The 20,643-nt window shown below is 40.9% G+C and overlaps 1 protein-coding gene across 2 annotated transcripts in view; it reads right to left on the bottom strand.

Moving 5' to 3' along the window:
* LOC132783290 (fibulin-7-like) overlaps window positions 1-20,172 on the bottom strand; it is a 28,537-nt gene extending 8,365 nt beyond the window's left edge. The window contains exons 1-7 of one of the 2 annotated variants that reach the window (XM_067470969.1): window positions 20,087-20,172; window positions 14,498-14,640; window positions 8,411-8,567; window positions 7,973-8,143; window positions 5,709-5,834; window positions 5,409-5,531; window positions 498-635 (exon numbers count right to left, since the gene is read on the bottom strand). In XM_067470969.1, the coding sequence (XP_067327070.1) occupies window positions 498-635; window positions 5,409-5,531; window positions 5,709-5,834; window positions 7,973-8,143; window positions 8,411-8,567; window positions 14,498-14,557 (775 nt within the window). In that variant the 5' untranslated portion in view covers window positions 14,558-14,640; window positions 20,087-20,172. The remainder of the gene's footprint in view (window positions 1-497; window positions 636-5,408; window positions 5,532-5,708; window positions 5,835-7,972; window positions 8,144-8,410; window positions 8,568-14,497; window positions 14,641-20,086) is intronic. The other variant, XM_067470970.1, reaches the window with a different exon arrangement.
* Between the last annotated feature and the right edge of the window lie 471 nt (window positions 20,173-20,643).

Here is a 20,643-nt window from a genome sequence, read left to right as displayed (position 1 = left end):
GGATAAATTGACCTTTGCATTAAGACTCATATGGAAGATCAATGAGAAAAACAGATTGGAAGCTATTTGAGGAATACGTATCAGATGACCAAAATAGGAAAGACATAAAAGAAGAGGAAGAATGAGTTCTTAGATGAAGGAAGAAAAAATAATAAGAAGAAGAAGAAGACGGAACCAGAGAGAAGGAGATTAAGGAAGTCAGAAGACCCTCACCACCTCCCTTATCCCACACCTTACTTTCCATCCCCAGATCCTGTAAACTTCCCGTCCCCTCTCCCTAGCCCAATCACACCCCCTTTTCCAACCCAACCATCCAACCTCTCTCTTCCTTCCCTTAGCCCTAATATTCCCCCAATCCCCAAATTTTTACCTATATATCTGTAAGAATATACCTTAATATAAATCATTCAAAAAAAAAAAAAAAGAAACGAACCTTTGCACGCCCCTAATGGATAAGGCTCCCAAGTTCTCCCCTTTTTCTTGTCTATGGAACTCACCGTTGCAGGTGTTCTGTTCGGCCTGGAAGCGGTAGCCTTTGGGGCAGGTGCATTGGTAGGACCCCGGCAGGTTCACGCATTCGTGGAGGCAGATGCGTGTGTGCCGGCTGGACTGGAAAAGCTGGCACTCGTCCACATCTGGAAGGGAAGAAAAAGCCAGCCGTGAGAGAGGAGCAGTCCCTGCTTCTTTCTTGTTCCTACCTGTTGCACCTCAGAATAGATTCACCTTGCTGAAATCGCCAGAACTGCACATAGGCTGAAGTCTTTGTAGTTTATTAAAAAGTAAAAGATGAGAAGTTTAAAAAGCAAGTAGTGTTCCAAAGATCAATAAACCATAGCACTATAAAGCAGGATTCCAAGAGGCACCAAGGAAACAAAGTCCCATGAGAACATGACTAAATCCCAAGACCATGGACACAACTGTAAATACCAATGACAAACTGATCAGCTTCGATATGGTGTCTCTATTTACCATGGTCCCGGTAGCAGACACCAAGGCTGAGAGGGGATATGATAGGTAAAGGTAAAGGTAGTCCCCTGACATTAAGTCCAGTCATGTCTGACTCTGGGGTGTGGTGCTCATCTCCATTTCTAAGCCGAAGAGCCAGCGTTGTCCGTAGACACCTCCAAGGTCATGTGGCCAGCATGACTGCATGGAACGCCGTTACCTTCCCGCCAGAGCGGTACCTATTGATCTACTCACATCTGCATGTTTTCGAACTGCTAGGTTGGCAGAAGCTAGGGCTGACAGCGGATGCTCACGCCGCTCCCCGGAATCGAACCTGCAACCTTTCGATCAACAAGCTCAGCAGCTCAGTGCTTTAGCCTACTGCGCCACCGGGGGCTCCGGGGATATGATAGCCATGTATAAATATGTGAGAGGAAGCCACAGGGAGGAGGGAGCAAGCTTGTTTTCTGCTGCCCTGGAGACTAGGACGCAATGGAACAATGGCTTCAAACTACAAGAGAGGAGATTCCATCTGAACATTAGGAAGAACTTCCTGACTGTGAGAGCCGTTCATCAGTGGAACTCTCTGCCCTGGAGTGTGGTGGAGGCTCCTTCTTTGGAAGCTTTTAAACAAAGGCTGGATGGCCATCTGTCAGGGGTGATTTGAATGCAATATTCCTGCTTCTTGGCAGAATGGGGTTGGACTGGATGGCCCAGGAGGTCTCTTCCAACTCTTTGATTCTATGATTCATCAACCAGAGGTTCCCAGAAGACCTCACCCTCTGAGGAAGCTTGCCATAGATGCAGGCGAAACGTCAGGAGAAATGCCTCTAGAACATGGCCATATAGCCCGAAAAAACCCACAAGAACATCACAGCTCTGTTTCACCATTGCCTCACCACCAGCTACTTTCAGTGGGACAATGAGTTCTATGAACAGAAAGATGGAGTAGCTATGGGGAGCCCTCTCAACCCGGTCATAGCTAACTTCTACATGGAACACTTTGATAAACAAGCCCTGGAAACAGCAACCAAAAAGCCCACGATATGGTTCAGATATGTGGATGACACCTTCACCATTTGGAGCCATGGAGAAGAAAAACTCAACAGGTTCCTGGACCATCTTAACAGCATCCACCCAAACATATGGTTCAGATATGTGGATGACACCTTCACCATTTGGAGCCATGGAGAAGAAAAACTCAACAGGTTCCTGGACCATCTTAACAGCATCCACCCAAACATATGGTTCAGATATGTGGATGACACCTTCACCATTTGGAGCCATGGAGAAGAAGAACTCAACAGGTTCCTGGACCATCTTAACAGCATCCACCCAAACATATGGTTCAGATATGTGGATGACACCATCACCATTTGGAGCCATGGAGAAGAAGAACTCAACAGGTTCCTGGACCATCTTAACAGCATCCACCCAAACATATGGTTCAGATATGTGGATGACACCTTCACCATTTGGAGCCATGGAGAAGAAGAACTCAACAGGTTCCTGGACCATCTTAACAGCATCCACCCAAACATATGGTTCAGATATGTGGATGACACCTTCACCATTTGGAGCCATGGAGAAGAAGAACTCAACAGGTTCCTGGACCATCTGAACAGCATCCACCCAAACATATGGTTCAGATATGTGGATGACACCTTCACCATTTGGAGCCATGGAGAAGAAGAACTCAATAGGTTCCTGGACAATCTTAACAGCATCCACCCAAACATATGGTTCAGATATGTGGATGACACCTTCACCATTTGGAGCCATGGAGAAGAAGAACTCAACAGGTTCCTGGACCATCTTAACAGCATCCACCCAAACATATGGTTCAGATATGTGGATGACACCTTCACCATTTGGAGCCATGGAGAAGAAGAACTCAACAGGTTCCTGGACCATCTGAACAGCATCCACCCAAACATATGGTTCAGATATGTGGATGACACCTTCACCATTTGGAGCCATGGAGAAGAAGAACTCAACAGGTTCCTGGACCATCTGAACAGCATCCACCCAAACATCCAGTTCACCATGGAAAAAGAAAAGGAAGGAAGGCTGCCTTTTCTAGATGTCCTAGTCATCCGCAAACCAGATCAACAATTGGGTCACACCGTTTACAGAAAACCCACACACACAGATAGAGATCTACATCAAAACTCCAACCATCACCCAAGTCAAAAAAAGAAGCACCATTAAAGCCTTGGCAGACCGTGCAAAAAGAATCTGCGAAGCCCACCTCCTCCAAGGGGAACTGAACCACCTCAACTGGGCTCTCCAGGCCAATGGAGACTCCACCTCAGACATCAGAAGAGCTGCAAGACCAAGAACAAGCCACGAGAATCAAGATGAAGATCCACCCAGAGGAAAAGTGTTCCTGCCAGACATCAAGGGAACCACTGACCGCAGATGGAAGTTGATGAGGAAACACAACATATAAACTATCTACAGACCCACCAAGAAAATCCAACCAATGCTACGTTCAGCAAAGGACAAGAGGGATCCTCTCACTTCTGCGGGAGTCAACCGGATACCACGCAGCTGTGGACAAATGTACAGAGGGACCACCAAACGCAGCATTGCCCAGACACGCATCAAGGAACATGAAAGGCACTGCAAACTACTTCAACCAGAGAAGTCAGCCAGAGCAGTGCACCTGATGAACCAACCTGGACACAGCATATTATTTGAGGACACAGAAATGCTGGACCACACCAACAACCACCATGTCAGGCTACACAGAGAAGCCATTGAAATCCACAAGAAGCATGTGGACAATTTCAACAGAAAGGAGGAAACCATGAAAATGAACAAAATCTGGCTACCAGTATTAAAAAACTCTAAAATTAGAACAGCACAACAACAGAGGGGAAACAAACAAGGACATCTAATCACCTCACAACAAAAGATTGCTCCAGGCACTGCCAGGCAATCAAATGCTAATCAAGGTGGTCAGTTGAAACATTCGCACCTAGCTCCAGCAGACAAGAGTCCTTTGTCTCACCCTGGTCATTCCACAGATACATAAACCCTTTTTCCTGGTTCCAACAGACCTCACAACCTCTGAGGATGCTTGCCATAGATGCAGGCGAAACGTCAGGAGAGAATGCCTCTAGAACATGGCCGTATATCCCAAAAAAACCTACAACAACCCAGTGATTCAGGCCATGAAAGCCTTCAACAATACAATAAACTGTAAGATAATCCAGGCAAATGAGCACAAGCTGCTTGGTTGAGCGAGAAGTTGCTCTGACAAAGGTTTGTTTTCAAACACACTGCTTAATACCCTTTGCAATACATGAAAGCATTTCTTTGGCACCTGACCTCCTTCTTGTTGGCTATTCTCACATTCCTTCAAACTCTGAATTCCAAATGGTCAGCCTGATCTAAGATTCCCGTTTCATCAAGGTCATTAGTGTCAGCCTGGTTGCCTTCCTGCTTACTATCAGGCTGAGAACTGTCCTCCTTTTCTGAGTCAATCTGCACCTGGCTAGTTTCAGTATCAAAAACTCTAAAATTACAACAGCAAAACAGCAGAGAGGAAACAACCAGGCACATCTTAACACCTCTCAACAAAATATTTTCCCAGGCTCAGCCAGGCCTTCAAATGCTAATGAAGGTGGTCAGTTGAAACATTCACACCTAGCTCCAGCAGAGAAGAGCTCTTTGCCCCACCCCAGCCATTCCACAGATATATAAACCCATTGTCCTAATTCCAACAGACCTCACTACCTCTGAGGATGCTTGCCATAGATGCAGGCGAAACATCAGGAGAAAATGCCTCTAGAACATGGACATATAGCCCGAAAAAACCCACAAGAACCTAGTGATTCCAGCCGTGAAAGCCTTCGACAATACAAAAAACATCATTCCCTGCTGAGGGAAACTGAACTTGTACACCTTGTTACTCATTGTCTACAACAGGAACATTGTGAACCTGAAACCCATCATCCCCATCACTTGGCGACCCCATCTGAGTCACAACTCTATCAGTCTGTGTCTGTGGTTCCACTTGAGTCACAACACTACCTCTCTTGCACAAGTGAAGGTGATTTTACACCAAGATGTGCAATGCTTGATGAATTCTCTGATGGCTCTCACCATTACCTCCAACACTCACAGACCTGATGGGAAAACTATGCCTTTTGTTGTTAACCACCTCCCAGCTTGGATTTATAGTGATCTCCACGAATGAGAGACTTCCAAGTCACCCTTTCATCAGCTCAGTGTGTTGTTGAAACCTTCCATGGCTGGAATCACTGGGTTGCTGTGAGTTTTTCAAGCTGTCTGGCCATGTTCCGGCAGCATTCTCTCCTGACGTTTCACCTGCATCTGTGGCTAATAGCATCTTCAGAAGTTTTGTTGGCAGTGAAGCAAGTGAAAATATTAGAAAATAATATTAAATCATTTATGTCACTTTAAAAAGAGGGAAAGCCATTGGAAAACCTTACCTTGGCACATGCCTCCTGCCCGCATCTGGAAGCCTGTGTCGCAGCTGCATTGGCGTGACCCCGAAAGACTGTCGGCACAACGGGGCTGGCGGCTAAAGGAGGCGTTGCTGACTGTTGCCGTGTCTGTAGATGAAAAGGGCATGGTCAATGCAAAGGGTTTTATAAACACAGATTTTACAACACGATATAACAACATTTCCTGGTTTGAAAGTGTTATTTCCTGTTTAATTGTGCAGTCCTGACTTTGGAAGGAGTTGTTCTACATTTCTCCAAGACACAGGGCAATGACCTTCTACTTACAGGAATAAAGAGGGATTTGGCAGGTGTTGCCTGACCAGCCGCTGGGACACTGGCAAAGGTACTGATGGATGCCATCCACACAGGTGCCTCCATTGGCACAGGGATTGCTGGCACAATCGTTGATGTCTGTGTTACGGAGAGGGGAGAAAGAGATAAATAAATAGATGTCAACCCCTGTACGTTGAGGTGCGGGATGGGTGGGTGAGTGGACGGACAGACAGACAGACAGATAGATGTCAACCCTTGTATGTGCATTGGGGTGGGAGATGGATGGATGGATGTCAACCCCTGTAAATTGAGGTGGGAGATGAATTGATGGAGAGAGAGAGAGATGTCAACCCCTGTACATTGAGGTGGGAGATGGATGGATGGATGGATGGATGGATGGATGGATGGATGTCAACCCCTGTATGTATGTTGAGGTGGGAGATGGATGGATGGATGGATGGATGGATGGATGGATGGATGGATGGATGTCAACCCCTGTATGTATGTTGAGGTGGGAGATGGATGGATGGATGGATGGATGGATGGATGGATGGATGTCAACCCCTGTATGTATGTTGAGGTGGGAGATGGATGGATGGATGGATGGATGGATGGATGTCAACCCCTGTATGTATGTTGAGGTGGGAGATGGATGGATGGATGGATGGATGGATGGATGGATGTCAACCCCTGTATGTATGTTGAGGTGGGAGATGGATGGATGGATGGATGGATGGATGGATGGATGGATGGATGTCAACCCCTGTATGTATGTTGAGGTGGGAGATGGATGGATGGATGGATGTCAACCCCTGTATGTATGTTGAGGTGGGAGATGGATGGATGGATGGATGGATGGATAGATAGATAGATAGATAGATAGATAGATAGATAGACAAATAGATAGATAGAAAGATGTCAACTCTTGTATGTACCTCGAGGTGGGAGATAGATGGATGGGTGGGTGGGTGGGTGGGTGGGTGGATGGGTGGGTGGGTGGATGGGTGGGTGGGTGGGTGGATGGGTGGGTGGGTGGGTGGATGGGTGGGTGGGTGGGTGGGTGGGTGGGTGGGTGGGTGGGTGGATGGATGGATGGATGGATGGATGGATGGATGGATAGATAGATAGATAGATAGATAGATAGATAGATAGATAGATAGATAGATAGATGTAAACCCCTGTAAATTGAGGTGGGAGATGAATGGATGGAGAGAGAGAGATGTCAACCCTTGTACGTACGTTGAGGTGGGGGATGGATGGATGGATGTCAACCCCTGTATGTATGTTGAGGTGGGAGATGGATGGATGGATGGATGGATAGATAGATAGATAGATAGATAGATAGATAGATAGATGATAGATGATAGATAGATAGATAGATAGATAGATAGATAGATAGATAGATAGATAGATGTCAATCCCTGTAAATTGAGGTGGGAGATGAATGGATGGAGAGAGAGAGATGTCAACCCCTGTACGTACGTTGAGGTGAGAGATGGATGGATAGATGGATAGATCGATGTCAACCCTTGTACCCGATGTCAACCCGATGTCAACATTGGGGTGGGAGATGGATGGATGGATAGATAGATAGATAGATAGATAGATAGATAGATGTCAACCCCTGTAAATTGAGGTGGGAGATGAATGGATGGAGAGAGAGAGATGTCAACCCCTGTACGTACGTCGAGGTGGGAGATGGATGGATGGATGGATAGATGATAGATAGATAGATAGATAGATAGATAGATAGATAGATGATAGATAGATGTCAACCCCTGTAAATTGAGGTGGGAGATGAATAGATGGAGAGAGAGAGAGAGAGATGTCAACCCCTGTACATAGAGGTTGGAGATGGGTGGTTGGATAGATAGATAGATAGATAGATAGATAGATAGATAGATAGATATCAACTGCTGCACGTTGAAATGGGAGATGGATGGATGGATGGATGGATCTCAACCCCTGTACATTGAGGTGCAGGATGGATGGATGGATGGATAGATCTCAACCCCTGTACATTTAGGTGGGAGATGGATGGATGGATAGATATGATAGATAGGTGATAGACAGATGTCAACCCCTGTATACTGAGGTGGGAGATAGATAGGTAGATAGATAGATAGATAGATAGATAGATAGATAGATAGATAGATAGACAGAGTCCAAAATATCTGGAGGGCTGAAGTTTGCGCATACCTGGTGTCAATGCAACTGTCATATGGGATGGGAGATCTCTTGCATGTGAGCCCTTTCTGCCCCCAACCCGCACTTACTCTTGCAAGATGGCGCCGTTCCACTCCATGTCCGGTTCTCCAAACAGAGCCGCGTTTCGGAGCCCGTCATTTGGAATCCCAAGTCGCAGACAAAATGTACCTCATGGCCAATGGCTGTCTTCTTGCCCAAACGCCGGCCATTTGCAGGAACAGGCGGGAGGGGACAGCTCTCTATCAGAGATGGGTGAGTTCGATTATAGTGTTGCGTAATGTGATCTTTGTAATTAGGCTGCGCATGACACAAAAGTTTGGGTACATGGAACCTTTGGAAAGCAAAGGTGCTACTATTTCAGCATAATGATAACTTAGAAGCATTTTGAGTTTGGATTTCTGGATAAGGGAGGCTATAGCAACAATAACAATATAATAATAATAATAATAATAATAATAATAATAATAATAATAATAATAATAATAATGGACTGCCCAGGCTTTTACCGTTCTGTTTGGTCCCTTGCTTGAGGACGCTGCTTTGCAGGACGGTCAGCTGCTTCTTGAAGTTGCGCAGGCTCTGGAGCTGGGCGGCTTCATGCGCCGACAGCAGTTTCTGCACCTGTCGGATGGTGTTGGCCACTTGTTGTTTGCTGAAGCATTCCTGGATGGAGAAAATTGGGCAAATCAAGAAAAACCCACAATCCAAATTGGGAAAAACCCACTACAGGAAGGCTTGGGACTTTCCAAATAAAGGCCCCGTCGGGTTGCTGTGAGTTTTTCAGGCTGTCTGACCATGTTCCAGCAGCATTCTCTCCTGACATTTCACCTACATCTGTGGCTAATGGTATCTTCAGAGATTGTGTTGGCAACGAAGCAAGTGGAGTGTATATACCTTTGGAATAATGTTCAGGGTGGGAGAAAAAAGCCTTGTATGTTGAAGTGCCAGTTAACACTTCCCAAACAAGGGGTGCCTCCAGGCAATAGAGGCCAGGCTACCTCTGTACAGATACCCTCGCCTATTGACTTTGCAGCTACTCATGCTAATCGAGCTTGCTAATTGCAACATACACACTTGCTTCAAACAGGCAAGGGTTCTTTCTCCCACCCTGGATATTATTCTAGAGGTAAATATACACTCCACTTGCTTCACTGCCACTATGCAGATCCCCTCACTGATTGACTTTGCAAACTTCATGGCTACTCAGTGCTAGTCAAGCTTGCTAATTGCAACATCCACACTTGCTTGAAATAGGCAAGGGTTCTTTCTCCCACCCTGGACATTATTCCATCGCTATATAAATATATGGCATTGAAGTCAATCAGTAGGGGTACCTGCATAGAAGCATTGAAACAAGTGAGAGATATATATGCAAACTTCATCATAGAATATATATATGATGAAGTTTGCATATATCTCTCTCACTTGTTTCAATGCTTCTATGCAGGTACCCCTACTGATTGACTTTGCAAACTTCATGGCTACTCAGTGCTAGTCAAGCTTGCTAATTCCAACATCCAAACTTGCTTCAAACAGGCAAGGGTTCTTTCTCCCACCCCGGACATTATTCCATACATATATATATCACTTGTTTCAATGCCTCTATGCAGGTACCCTCACTGATTGACTTTGCAAGCTTCTTGGTTACTCAATGCTAGTCAAGCTTGCTAATTGCAAGATCCACACTTGCTTCAAACAGGCAAGGGTTCTTTCTCCCACCCTAGACATTATTCCATCCATATATATATCACTTGCTTTAATGCCTCTATGCAGGTACCCTCACTGATTGACTTTGCAAACTTCATGGCTACTCAGTGCTAGTCAAGCTTGCTAATTGCAACATCCACACTTGCACACACACACACATATATACATACATACACACATATATACATTCCCACTGGCTTCACTTCCAACAGGCCTTTGGAGATGCCATTAGCCACAGATGCAGGTGAAATGTCAGGAGAGAATGCTGTTGGAACGTGGCCATACAGCCCTGAAAACCCACAGCAACCCAGTGATTCCAGCAATGAAAGCCTTTGACAACACGAACACCCAGTCGCTCTGCTATTCTAACTTCTCATTCTCTTGAGCTGCAGACATTTTATGGAACCATATAATATTAGAGCTGGAAAGGACCCCCAAAGGCCATCCAGTCCAACCCTATTCTGTAATGTAGAGAAGGCACAACTAGAGCACTCCTAAAAGATGCCCATCCGACCTTTGAGTCCCCTTTGGGAGAGATAAAGCCGGGTATTAATAATAATTAATTAATTAATTAATAATTATAACTGGAAGGGACCCCAAAGGCCATCCAGTCCAACCCTATTCTGTAACGCAGGGAAGGCACAACTAGAGCACTCCTAAAAGATGCCCATCCAACCTTTGCGTCCCCTTTGGGAAAGATAAAGCGGGGTATTAATAATTAATTAATTAATTAATTAATAATTATAACTGGAAGGGACCCCAAAGGTCATCCAGTCCAACCCTATTCTGTAATGCAGGGAAGGCACAACTAGAGCACTCCTAAAAGATGCCCATCCAACCTCTGAGTCCCCTTTGGGAGAGATAAAGCGGGTATAAATAATAATAATAATAATAATAATAATAATAATAATAATAATTTAAAATAATAATTTAATAATTAAATTTTATTATAATAATAATTTAAAATAATAATTTAATAATTAAATTTAATAATACTAATTTAAAATACGTATAATAATAATTCAATAATTAAATTTAATAATAATAATAATAATAATAATAATAATAATGTATTGTCGAAGGCTTTCATGGCCGGAATCACTGGGTTGTTGTAGGTTTTTCCGGGCTATATGGCCATGTTCTAGAGGCATTTTCTCCTGACATTTCGCCTGCATCTATGGCACGCATCCTCAGAGGTAGTGAGGTCTGTTGGAACCAGGAAAAAGGATTTATGTATCTGTGGAATGACCGGGGTGAGACAGAGGACTCTTGTCTGCTGGAGCTAGGTGTGAATGTTTCAACTGACCACCTTGATTAGTATTTAATGGCTTGGAAGTGCCTGGGGGGAATCTTTTGTTGAGAGTGATCTAATGGAGATCTAATTATTATTATTGGGTTGTTGTAGGTTTTTCCAGGCTATATGGCCATGTTCTAGAGGCATTTTCTCCTGACATTTCACCTGCATCTGTGGCAAGCATCCTCAGAGGTAGTGAGTTCTGTTGGAAGTTGGAAAATGGGTTTATATATCTGTGGAATGACCAGGCATATCAAATCTCAACAAAAGATTCCCCCCAGACACTTCCAAGCCATTAAATGCTAATCAAGGTGGTCAACTGAAACATTCACACCTAGCTCCAGCAGACAAGAGTCCTTTGTCCCACCCTGGTCATTCCACAGATATATAAACCCATTTTTCCTACTTCCAACAGACCTCACTACCTCTGAGGATGCTTGCCATAGATGCAGGTGAAACGTCAGGAGAAAATGCCTCCAGAACATGGCCATATAGCCTGAAAAAACCTACAACAACCCAATAATAATAATTAGATCTCCATTCTGTTTTGCACATACATTATAATGCACATCCCTCGTAGGCTACCTTATGCACAATATTTGCAAAAGTCTTGTGCATGAAGCCAAGTGTGTGTACATTGCACCCTCAGTAAACAAAGGGATTTTGCAAGGGATGCTCAAGCTTTATAAATAAATATTCAGAATGTAAGGCAGCTTCCTTATATCCTTTTCCCCTTCGGGCTCCATTCCTCTTGAGCCACCAAAGAGCCAAGATAAACATTCAACCTTTCAGCATTCAATAGCTTTAGCTATGCACGAACCTGCAATTTTGCAGACCTCAGCTTCAAGGCACGCTCATTTTTAGAAATCTGTGGGCAGCCGATGTGAATATATAGCCCTGCTCATATGTTCCTATCCTATGCTCTCCTCTAGCATAGAGCTAAGCATTGATTGTGATGCGCAGCCCTTTGGCTCAACTGCAATGCTGTGCAACAAAATAAACAAACACATTTGCATGCACAACAAACACATTTGCATGCACAATGGCATTTGCATGCACAACAAATACATTTGCATGCACAACAAACACATCTGCATGCAAAACAAATACATTTGCATGTGCAACAAACACATTTGCATGCACAATGGCATTTGCATGCACAACAAACACATCTGCATGCAAAACAAATACATTTGCATGTGCAACAAACACATTTGCATGCACAATGGCATTTGCATGCACAACAAACACATCTGCATGCACAACAAACACATTTGCATGCACAATGGCATTTGCATGCACAACAAACACATCTGCATGCAAAACAAATACATTTGCATGTGCAACAAACACATTTGCATGCACAACGGCATTTGCATGCACAACAAACATTTGCATGCACAACAAACACATTTGCATGCGCAACAAACACATCTGCATGCACAACAACATTTGCATGTACAACAAACACATTTGCATGCACAACAAATACATTTGCATGCACAACAAACACATTTGTATGCACGACATTTGCATGCACAACAAACACATTGGCATGCACAACAAACACAATTGCATGCACAACAACTTTATGTGTGCAACTCTACTTCGATAAGCTTGCACTAAACATGGATGTGGCGCATCATGTACAATATATGTATACCAATAATAGACACATACATATATCCATATAGCTTTCTCTATAAATTTTATATTATATTATCATATTACTATTTACACTGATTGGTATACATGATATATGTATACCAATAAATACGCACACACACACATATATATACATATAGCTTTCTCTATAAACAATATATTGTATTATATTTTATTATAATATATAGTTTATAGAGAAAGCTATATGTATATATGTAGGTGTGTTTTATTGGTATAGCAATACAATGTAAATATTATGTTAAGTTATGTTATAATATATCATTTATAGAGAAAGCTATATGTATATATATATGTATGAATGTATTATTGGTATACCTATACCATGTATATCAATGCAATGTAAATATTATGTTATATTATATTATACTATAATATATAGTTTATAAAGAAAGCTCTCTCTCTCTCTCTCTCTATATATATATATATATCTGTGTGTGTGTTATTGATATACATATATCATGTATATCAATACAATGTAAATATTAATATAACATATCGTTTATAGAGAAAGCTATATGGATATATGTATGTGTGTATTATAGGTATACCTATACCATGTACATCAATACAATGTAAATATTATATTATATTATGTTATATTATATTATAATATATCGTTTATAGAGAAAGCTATATGGATATATGCATGTGTGCATTATTGGTATACCTATACCATCTATATAGGTATATACCATGTATATACCATGCATATCAATACAATGCAAATATTATATTATGTTATATTATGTTATATTATAATATAATATATAATTTATAGAGAAAGCTATATATATATATATATATATATATATATATATATATGCGTGTGTGTGTGTTATTGGTATATATATGTCATGCATATCAATACAATGTAAATATTAATATAATATAATATATTGTTTATAGAGAAAGTTATGTGTATATATGGCATGAGTGTATTATTGGTATACCTATATCATGTATACTAATACAAAGTAAATATTAATGTACTATTTTAATAAAATATATAGTTTATAAAAAAGCTATATGTATTTATGTATGAGTGTATTATTGGTATACCTATACCATGCATATCAATACAATGTAAATATTATATTATATTATAATATGCAGTTTATAGAGAAAGCTATATATATATAAGTGTGTGTGTTATTGGTATACATATATCATGCATACCAATACGATGTAAATATTAATATAACATATTGTTTCTACAGAAAGCTATATGTATATATATGTATGTATATATTTTTGGTAGACCTATATCATGTATACCAATACAAAGTAAATATTAATGTACTATAATAATATAATATATAGTTTATAGAGAAAGCTATATGGATATATGTATGTGTGTATTATTGGTATACACATATGATGTATAACAATACAATTAATCTAATATATAGCTCATAGAGAAAGCTATATGTATATATGTATGTGCAGAGGTATATTATTGGTATACACATACCATGTATGTGTATATTATTGGTATATTGGTATATAGGTATATTATTGGTATACACATACCACATACCCAATACAATGTGAATATTATAATATAATATAGTATAATATAATATATAAATTATAGAGAAAGGTATATGTATATATATATATATATATATATATATATATATATGTATGTGTGTATTATTGGAATACATATATGATGGGTACCAATAACGACTCGGGGGAAATCATGTTATGTAGTGTAAATAATAGTAATAGTAATAATAATAATAATAATAATAATAATAATAATAATAATGTGTCCAACGTGTGATGCAATACAACAGCCAGCAGAGTGATCTTGTTTGCTATGGACTCATCTTGTTGTGTTTTTAATAATAATAATAATAATAATAATAATAATAATAGTATCTCGATGTCTCCATCGTCCTACCTGGGCGCTGCTGAGTTGGAGGATGCCAAGAGCCATCACGATCACTACTCTGGGAAGCATTTTGAATGGAAACAGCTTCACAATACAGACTCTTTTCCAGTCTTCAGTCGGAAATAAAAGACGAGACGGCAGTCAGTGGGATTCTGTAGCAATCGGGAGGAAATTCTTTTTCACATCATTGCAAACCTTTGCATTTTGCAGACAGAATGATGCAGAGTTTTGAGGGTTGCATTGCAAAGCTGGAGACCTGGGTTCGAAACCCAGCTTGGCTCTTCCAACCTACTAAAAGACCTTGGGTGCATCTCCAGTGAATGACGTAACTCTATGACTTTATGGGTGCATCTGCACTGTAGAATAAATGCAGTTTGGCCTCGCTTCAATTGCCATGGCTCCATGCAACTGAATCCTGGGAGTTTGGTGATGCATGATCCAGCAGAGAAGGCTCAAGGCTTTGCAAAACTATATCTCCCAGGATCCCGTAGCATTGAGCCATAACAGTTTTTAGAAAGTGGGGTCAAACCACATTCATTCTACAGTGGACATGCACCCAATTATGGGATTGCCTGAAGTCAGTCGTTACTTGAAGGCACACAACAGCAACAACACGTTCTACCTGAATGTTACATGCAGAATTTAATTCTCTTCTCTTCAATGTATCTATCTATCTATCTACCTACCTACCTACCCATCTATCTCTCCATCTGTCTGTCTGTCTGTCCATCCATTCGTCCATCCACCCATCCATCTAGCCACTAATCTATCCATCCACCCATCCATCCATCCATCCATCCATCCATCCATCCATCCATCCATCTCTCTCTCTCTCTCAATGAAAAATCTATCTATCTATCTATCTATCTATCTATCTATCTATCTATCTACCTACCTACTCATCTATCTATCTATCTACCTACTCATATCTCTATCCATCAACCCACCCACCTATTCTTTCTATCTGTCTGTCCGTCCGTCCCTCCATCCATCCATCCATCTATTCATCTATCCTTCTATCAATCCATCCACCCATTCACTCATCTATCTATCTATCTATCTATCTATCTATCTATCTATCTATCTATCTATCTACCTACTCATCTATCTATCTATCTACCTACTCATATCTCTATCCATCAACCCACCCACCTATTCTTTCTATCTGTCTGTCCGTCCGTCCCTCCATCCATCCATCCATCTATTCATCTATCCTTCTATCAATCCATCCACCCATTCACTCATCTATCTATCTATCTATCTATCTATCTATCTATCTATCTATCCATCCATCCATCCATCCATCCATCCATCCTTCCTTCTATCTATCCATCCATCCTTCTATCTATCTATCCATCCATCCACACATTTACTCATATCTCTATCCATCAACCCACCCATCTATTCTTTCTGTCCGTCCATCTGTCCATCCACCCATTCACTCATCTCTCTATCTCTCTCTCTCTCTATCTATCTATCTATCTATCTATCTATCTATCTATCTATCCTTCTATCTATCTATCCATCCATACACCCATTTACTCATATCTCTATCCATCAACCCACCCACCTATTCTTTCTATCTGTCTGTCCGTCCGTCCGTCCGTCCATCTATTCATCTATCCTTCTATCTATTCATCCACCCATTCACTCATCTATCTATCTGTCTGTCTGTCTGTCTGTCTGTCTGTCTATCCATCCATCCTTCTATCTATCTATCCATCCATCCATCCTTCTATCTATAAATCCATCCATCCATCCACACATTTACTCATATATCCATACATCAACCCACCCATCTATTCTTTCTGTCCGTCCATCTGTCCATCCACCCATTCACTCATCTCTCTCTATCTATCTATCTATCTATCTATCTATCTATCTATCTATCCTATCTATCTATCTATCCATCCATCCATCCACCCATTTACTCATATCTCTATCCATCAACCCACCCACCTATTCTTTCTATCTGTCTGTCTGTCTGTCTGTCCGTCCATCCATCCATGCATCCATCTATCTTTCTATCTATCCATCCATCCACCCATTCACTCCTCTATCTATCTATCTATCTATCTATCTATCTATCTATCTATCTATCTATCTACCTACCTACCTACCTACCTACCTATCTATCTATCTATCTATCTATCTATCTATCTATCCATCCATCCATCCATCCATCCATCTATCTTCCAATTAGCCCTGGACTGATACCCTATTTGTTGTGTGCCTTCAAGTTCCTTCCACCCCATGGCAACTGTGGTACCATGGTACTGTTCCCTCTTGAGGCTGAGAGTGTGTGCCCAAACTGATGCAGATTTTCTTAATGGCTCCAAACACTTTGTTTACCCCCTCCCACTTTTACCAGGTGAGGAGGGGGCCTTGGTTGCTAGGCAACCCCAGGGAGTGGTCCAGGTGTTGGTCATCATCCCTTAATGGGAACACTTGCAGCTGTTTCCTTCAGCAGGTGAGCCTTTCTCGCCATTCCCTCAAAAGAAAACAGTGGCTCTGGCATTTAGGACCAGTTTGCACCACTAATGCCAGGGCAAAGCAAGCAGGTAAGTGAGGAAGGGGGGATTTGGGGTGTTGTAGTCCAAAGCAAGACATGAATCCCCAAACTCAGGGAAAGAAAGAGCGTGCATTCTCTTCCTCCTTCTAAGGCTGGGTCTAAATTGCACTATATCTCAGATTACACTATGTTCCTGGGTTACAAATATCATTTCTTAATTAGTTCTGGCATAAAATTATGGGAAAAGTTTTATTAAACTGCCAAAACTTTGTTTCTGTTGGAGGGACATCGTGCAGCACATTTTGTTATCATATTTCAATCAATATCTCCAATTCAACATAGTTTGTGCCACAAAAACAATGTTTCTGGAGTAGAACAACTACTTTCAAAGTCAGGACCACACAATTAAACAGGAAATAACACTTTCAAACCAGGAACAGAACATTTTTTTTCAAATTTTGTTCCATAGTGTAAACAGAAAACATGGTGGCTGCTGTTGTGGGCCTTCAAGTCATTTCCAAAAATGTATTGTCGAAGGCTTTCATGGCTGGAATCACTAGGTTCTTGTGGGTTTTTTCGGGCTATGTTCTAGAGGCATTTCTCCTGACGTTTCGCCTGCATCTATGGCAAGCATCCTCAGAGGTAGTCAGGTTCCAAAAATGTTGTGTCCTACCTCAAGCCATAAGAGAAGGTGGATAGTCTTCTGTCTATCTATCCATCCATCTATCCACCCCCCTCCGAAATCCACCTAGTCTTATAGGGTTGACCATCCCTCTTCTCTGGACCCTCCCCTCCCTTCTTGGTTTGCAATGGTTGCTCCTCATCTCAATGCAAAATTCCTGCTTCTTGGCAGAATGGGGTTGGACTGGATGGCCCACCAGGTCTCTTCCAACTCAATGATTCTATGATCTACCCATCTTCTTCTATCTCAACCCCACCTTAATTTACAAGGGTTTACTTCTCTCTATCATCTGTCTGTCTATCTCCCACCTCAACATTTAGGCATTGGCATCTATCTATCCGTCTGTCATCTATGTAAGAACTTCCTGACTGTGAGAGCCGTTCAGCAGTGGAACTCTCTGCCCCGGAGTGGGGTGGAGGCTCCTTCTTTGGAAGCTTTTAAACAGAGGCTGGATGGCCATCTGTCAGGGGTGATTTGAATGCAATATTCCTGCTTCTTGGCAGAATGGGGTTGGACTGGATGGCCCATGAGGTCTCTTCCAACTCTAGGATTCTATGATTCTATCACCTATCTGTCTATCATCTATTATTTATCTGTCTATCATCTATCTCCCACCTGAACATACAGGAGTTGACATCTATGTATCTGTCTGTCATCTGTCATCTACCTGTCCTCCATCTCTCTCTCTCTCTCTCTCTCTCTCTCTCTCTCTATCTACCTATCTATCTATCTATCTATCTATCTATCTATCTATCTCCCACTCTATTTATCTATCTATCACCTATATATCTATCATCTACAGCTGTATATCTCCCACTCTCTCTCTCTCTCTCTCTCTCTACTCTATCTATCTATCTATCTATCTATCTATCTATCTATCCATCCATCCATCCATCCATCCATCTCTATCTATCTATCTATCTATCTATCTATCTATCTATCTATCTACCACTCTATCTATCTATCTGTCTGTCTGTCTATCTATCTATCTACCTATCTATCTTCTATATATATCTCCCACCCTCTCTCTCTCTCGCTCTCTCTCTCTCTATCCATCCATCTATCTATCTCTTATATATCTATCAACTATATTTATCTGTTTATCTCCCACCTTAACATACATGGGTTGACATATATCTACCTATCTATCTAGCTATCATCTATCATTTATCTATCTATCATCCACCTATCAATCATCTATCACCTATTTGTCTATCATCTCCCTACCTACCTATCATCTACCTACTATCTATCTATCTTCTGTCTATCATCTATTTAACTATCATCTGTCTGTCTGTCTATCATATCTATCTATCTGTCTATCTACCACCTTAATTTACAGGGTTTGATATCTATCCATCCATATCTATCTGTCTGCCTGCCTGCCTGTCTATCTCTATTATCTATCTATCTATCTATCTATCTACCTACCTACCTATCTACCTATCTATCATCTATCTATCAATATATCTATCTACTTATCTATCATCCATCTATATCATCTATCACCTATTTGTCTATCATATACCTACCTACCTATCATCTATCATCATTTATCTATCTATCATCCCTCCATCCATCTATCTATCCATCTGTCTATCTCCCATCTTATTTTGCAGGGGTTGACTATCTATCTCTATCCATCTATCTATCACTATCACCTCTATCTATCTATCTATCTATCTATCTCTATCATCTATATCATTATATCTATGTATCATCTATCTATCTATATCTACCATCTATCACCTATTTGTCTATCATCTATCTACCTATCATGTATCTATCTATTATCTATCTATCTATCTATCTATCTATATCTATCTAGATCTCACCTTAACATACAGAGGTTGACATCGATATACCTATCTACCTATTATCTATCTATCTATCTATCTATCTATCTATCATCTAGCATTTTATCTATGCATCATCTATCTATCTATCTATCTATCTATATCATCTATCACCAATTTATCATCTACCTACCTATCATGTATTTATCATTTATCTATCTATCATCTATCTCTATCTAGATCTCGCCTTAACATACACAGGTTGACATTGATATACCTATCTACCTATTATCTATCTATCTATCTATCTATCTATCTATCTATCTATCTATCATCCTATCTATCATCTATTTGTCTATCTATCCTTTTTCCCAGCTGGGGTTGACCCCACCTCATGTCCCACCTTGACTGGCAAAAGCAGACAATTGCCTCCCATTCACACAACACTGCCTTACAAACTTGTTGTGTGTGTGTACTGCCTTTCTGTGCACCAGCTAATGTCCTAAACCCCCCTTGAATTGCAAGAGGAGAGGGTAAAGAAGCCAGAAGGGCAGCCTAGAAGTTGCACAGACAAGACCCCCCCCCCCCTCCTCATAATTTCCATTTACCTTCTCCAGCTGCTGCTTCTTCTCCTCCTTCTCCTTCTCTTTCTCCTTCCCTCCTTCTTCTCCGCCTTTTACCCCTTCTTGGCAGTCCTTCCCTCCTTCCCTGAACCCGCCCACATCCAAAGGGAAGAAGGGGGGGTCCCAAACCAGACAAAAAGGGAGGGAAGGAGGGCTTTCAAGTCAATGGGGCTGGGGGTCTCTTGCTTTGTCTCCCACATGCCTTGGGAGTCTTTTCTGCAAAATGAAAAGCAATGCAAGTAGAAGCTCAAACAAAGAGAAACACACACTGTAGGGAAGAACAACAAGCAAAAGGATTTTTCTGAAATTAAATGGCATTATAGTATTACCACTATCAATAATAATAATAATAATAATAATAATAAAATATATATTATTATATATTATTATTATAATATATAATATTATATTATAATATAATATATTATTATATATTATTATTATAATATATAATATTATATTATAATATAATATATTATTATATATTATTATTATAACATATAATATTATAAGCCGCTCCTTAAGCCGCTCCTCATAGGGCT

The sequence above is a fragment of the Anolis sagrei genome, chromosome 8 (genome assembly GCF_037176765.1).
Source record: "Anolis sagrei isolate rAnoSag1 chromosome 8, rAnoSag1.mat, whole genome shotgun sequence".
Taxonomy (NCBI): Eukaryota; Metazoa; Chordata; class Lepidosauria; order Squamata; family Dactyloidae; genus Anolis; species Anolis sagrei.
The sequence above is the reverse complement of the archived record's forward strand: the minus strand, read 5'-3'. Positions and strand labels throughout refer to the sequence as shown.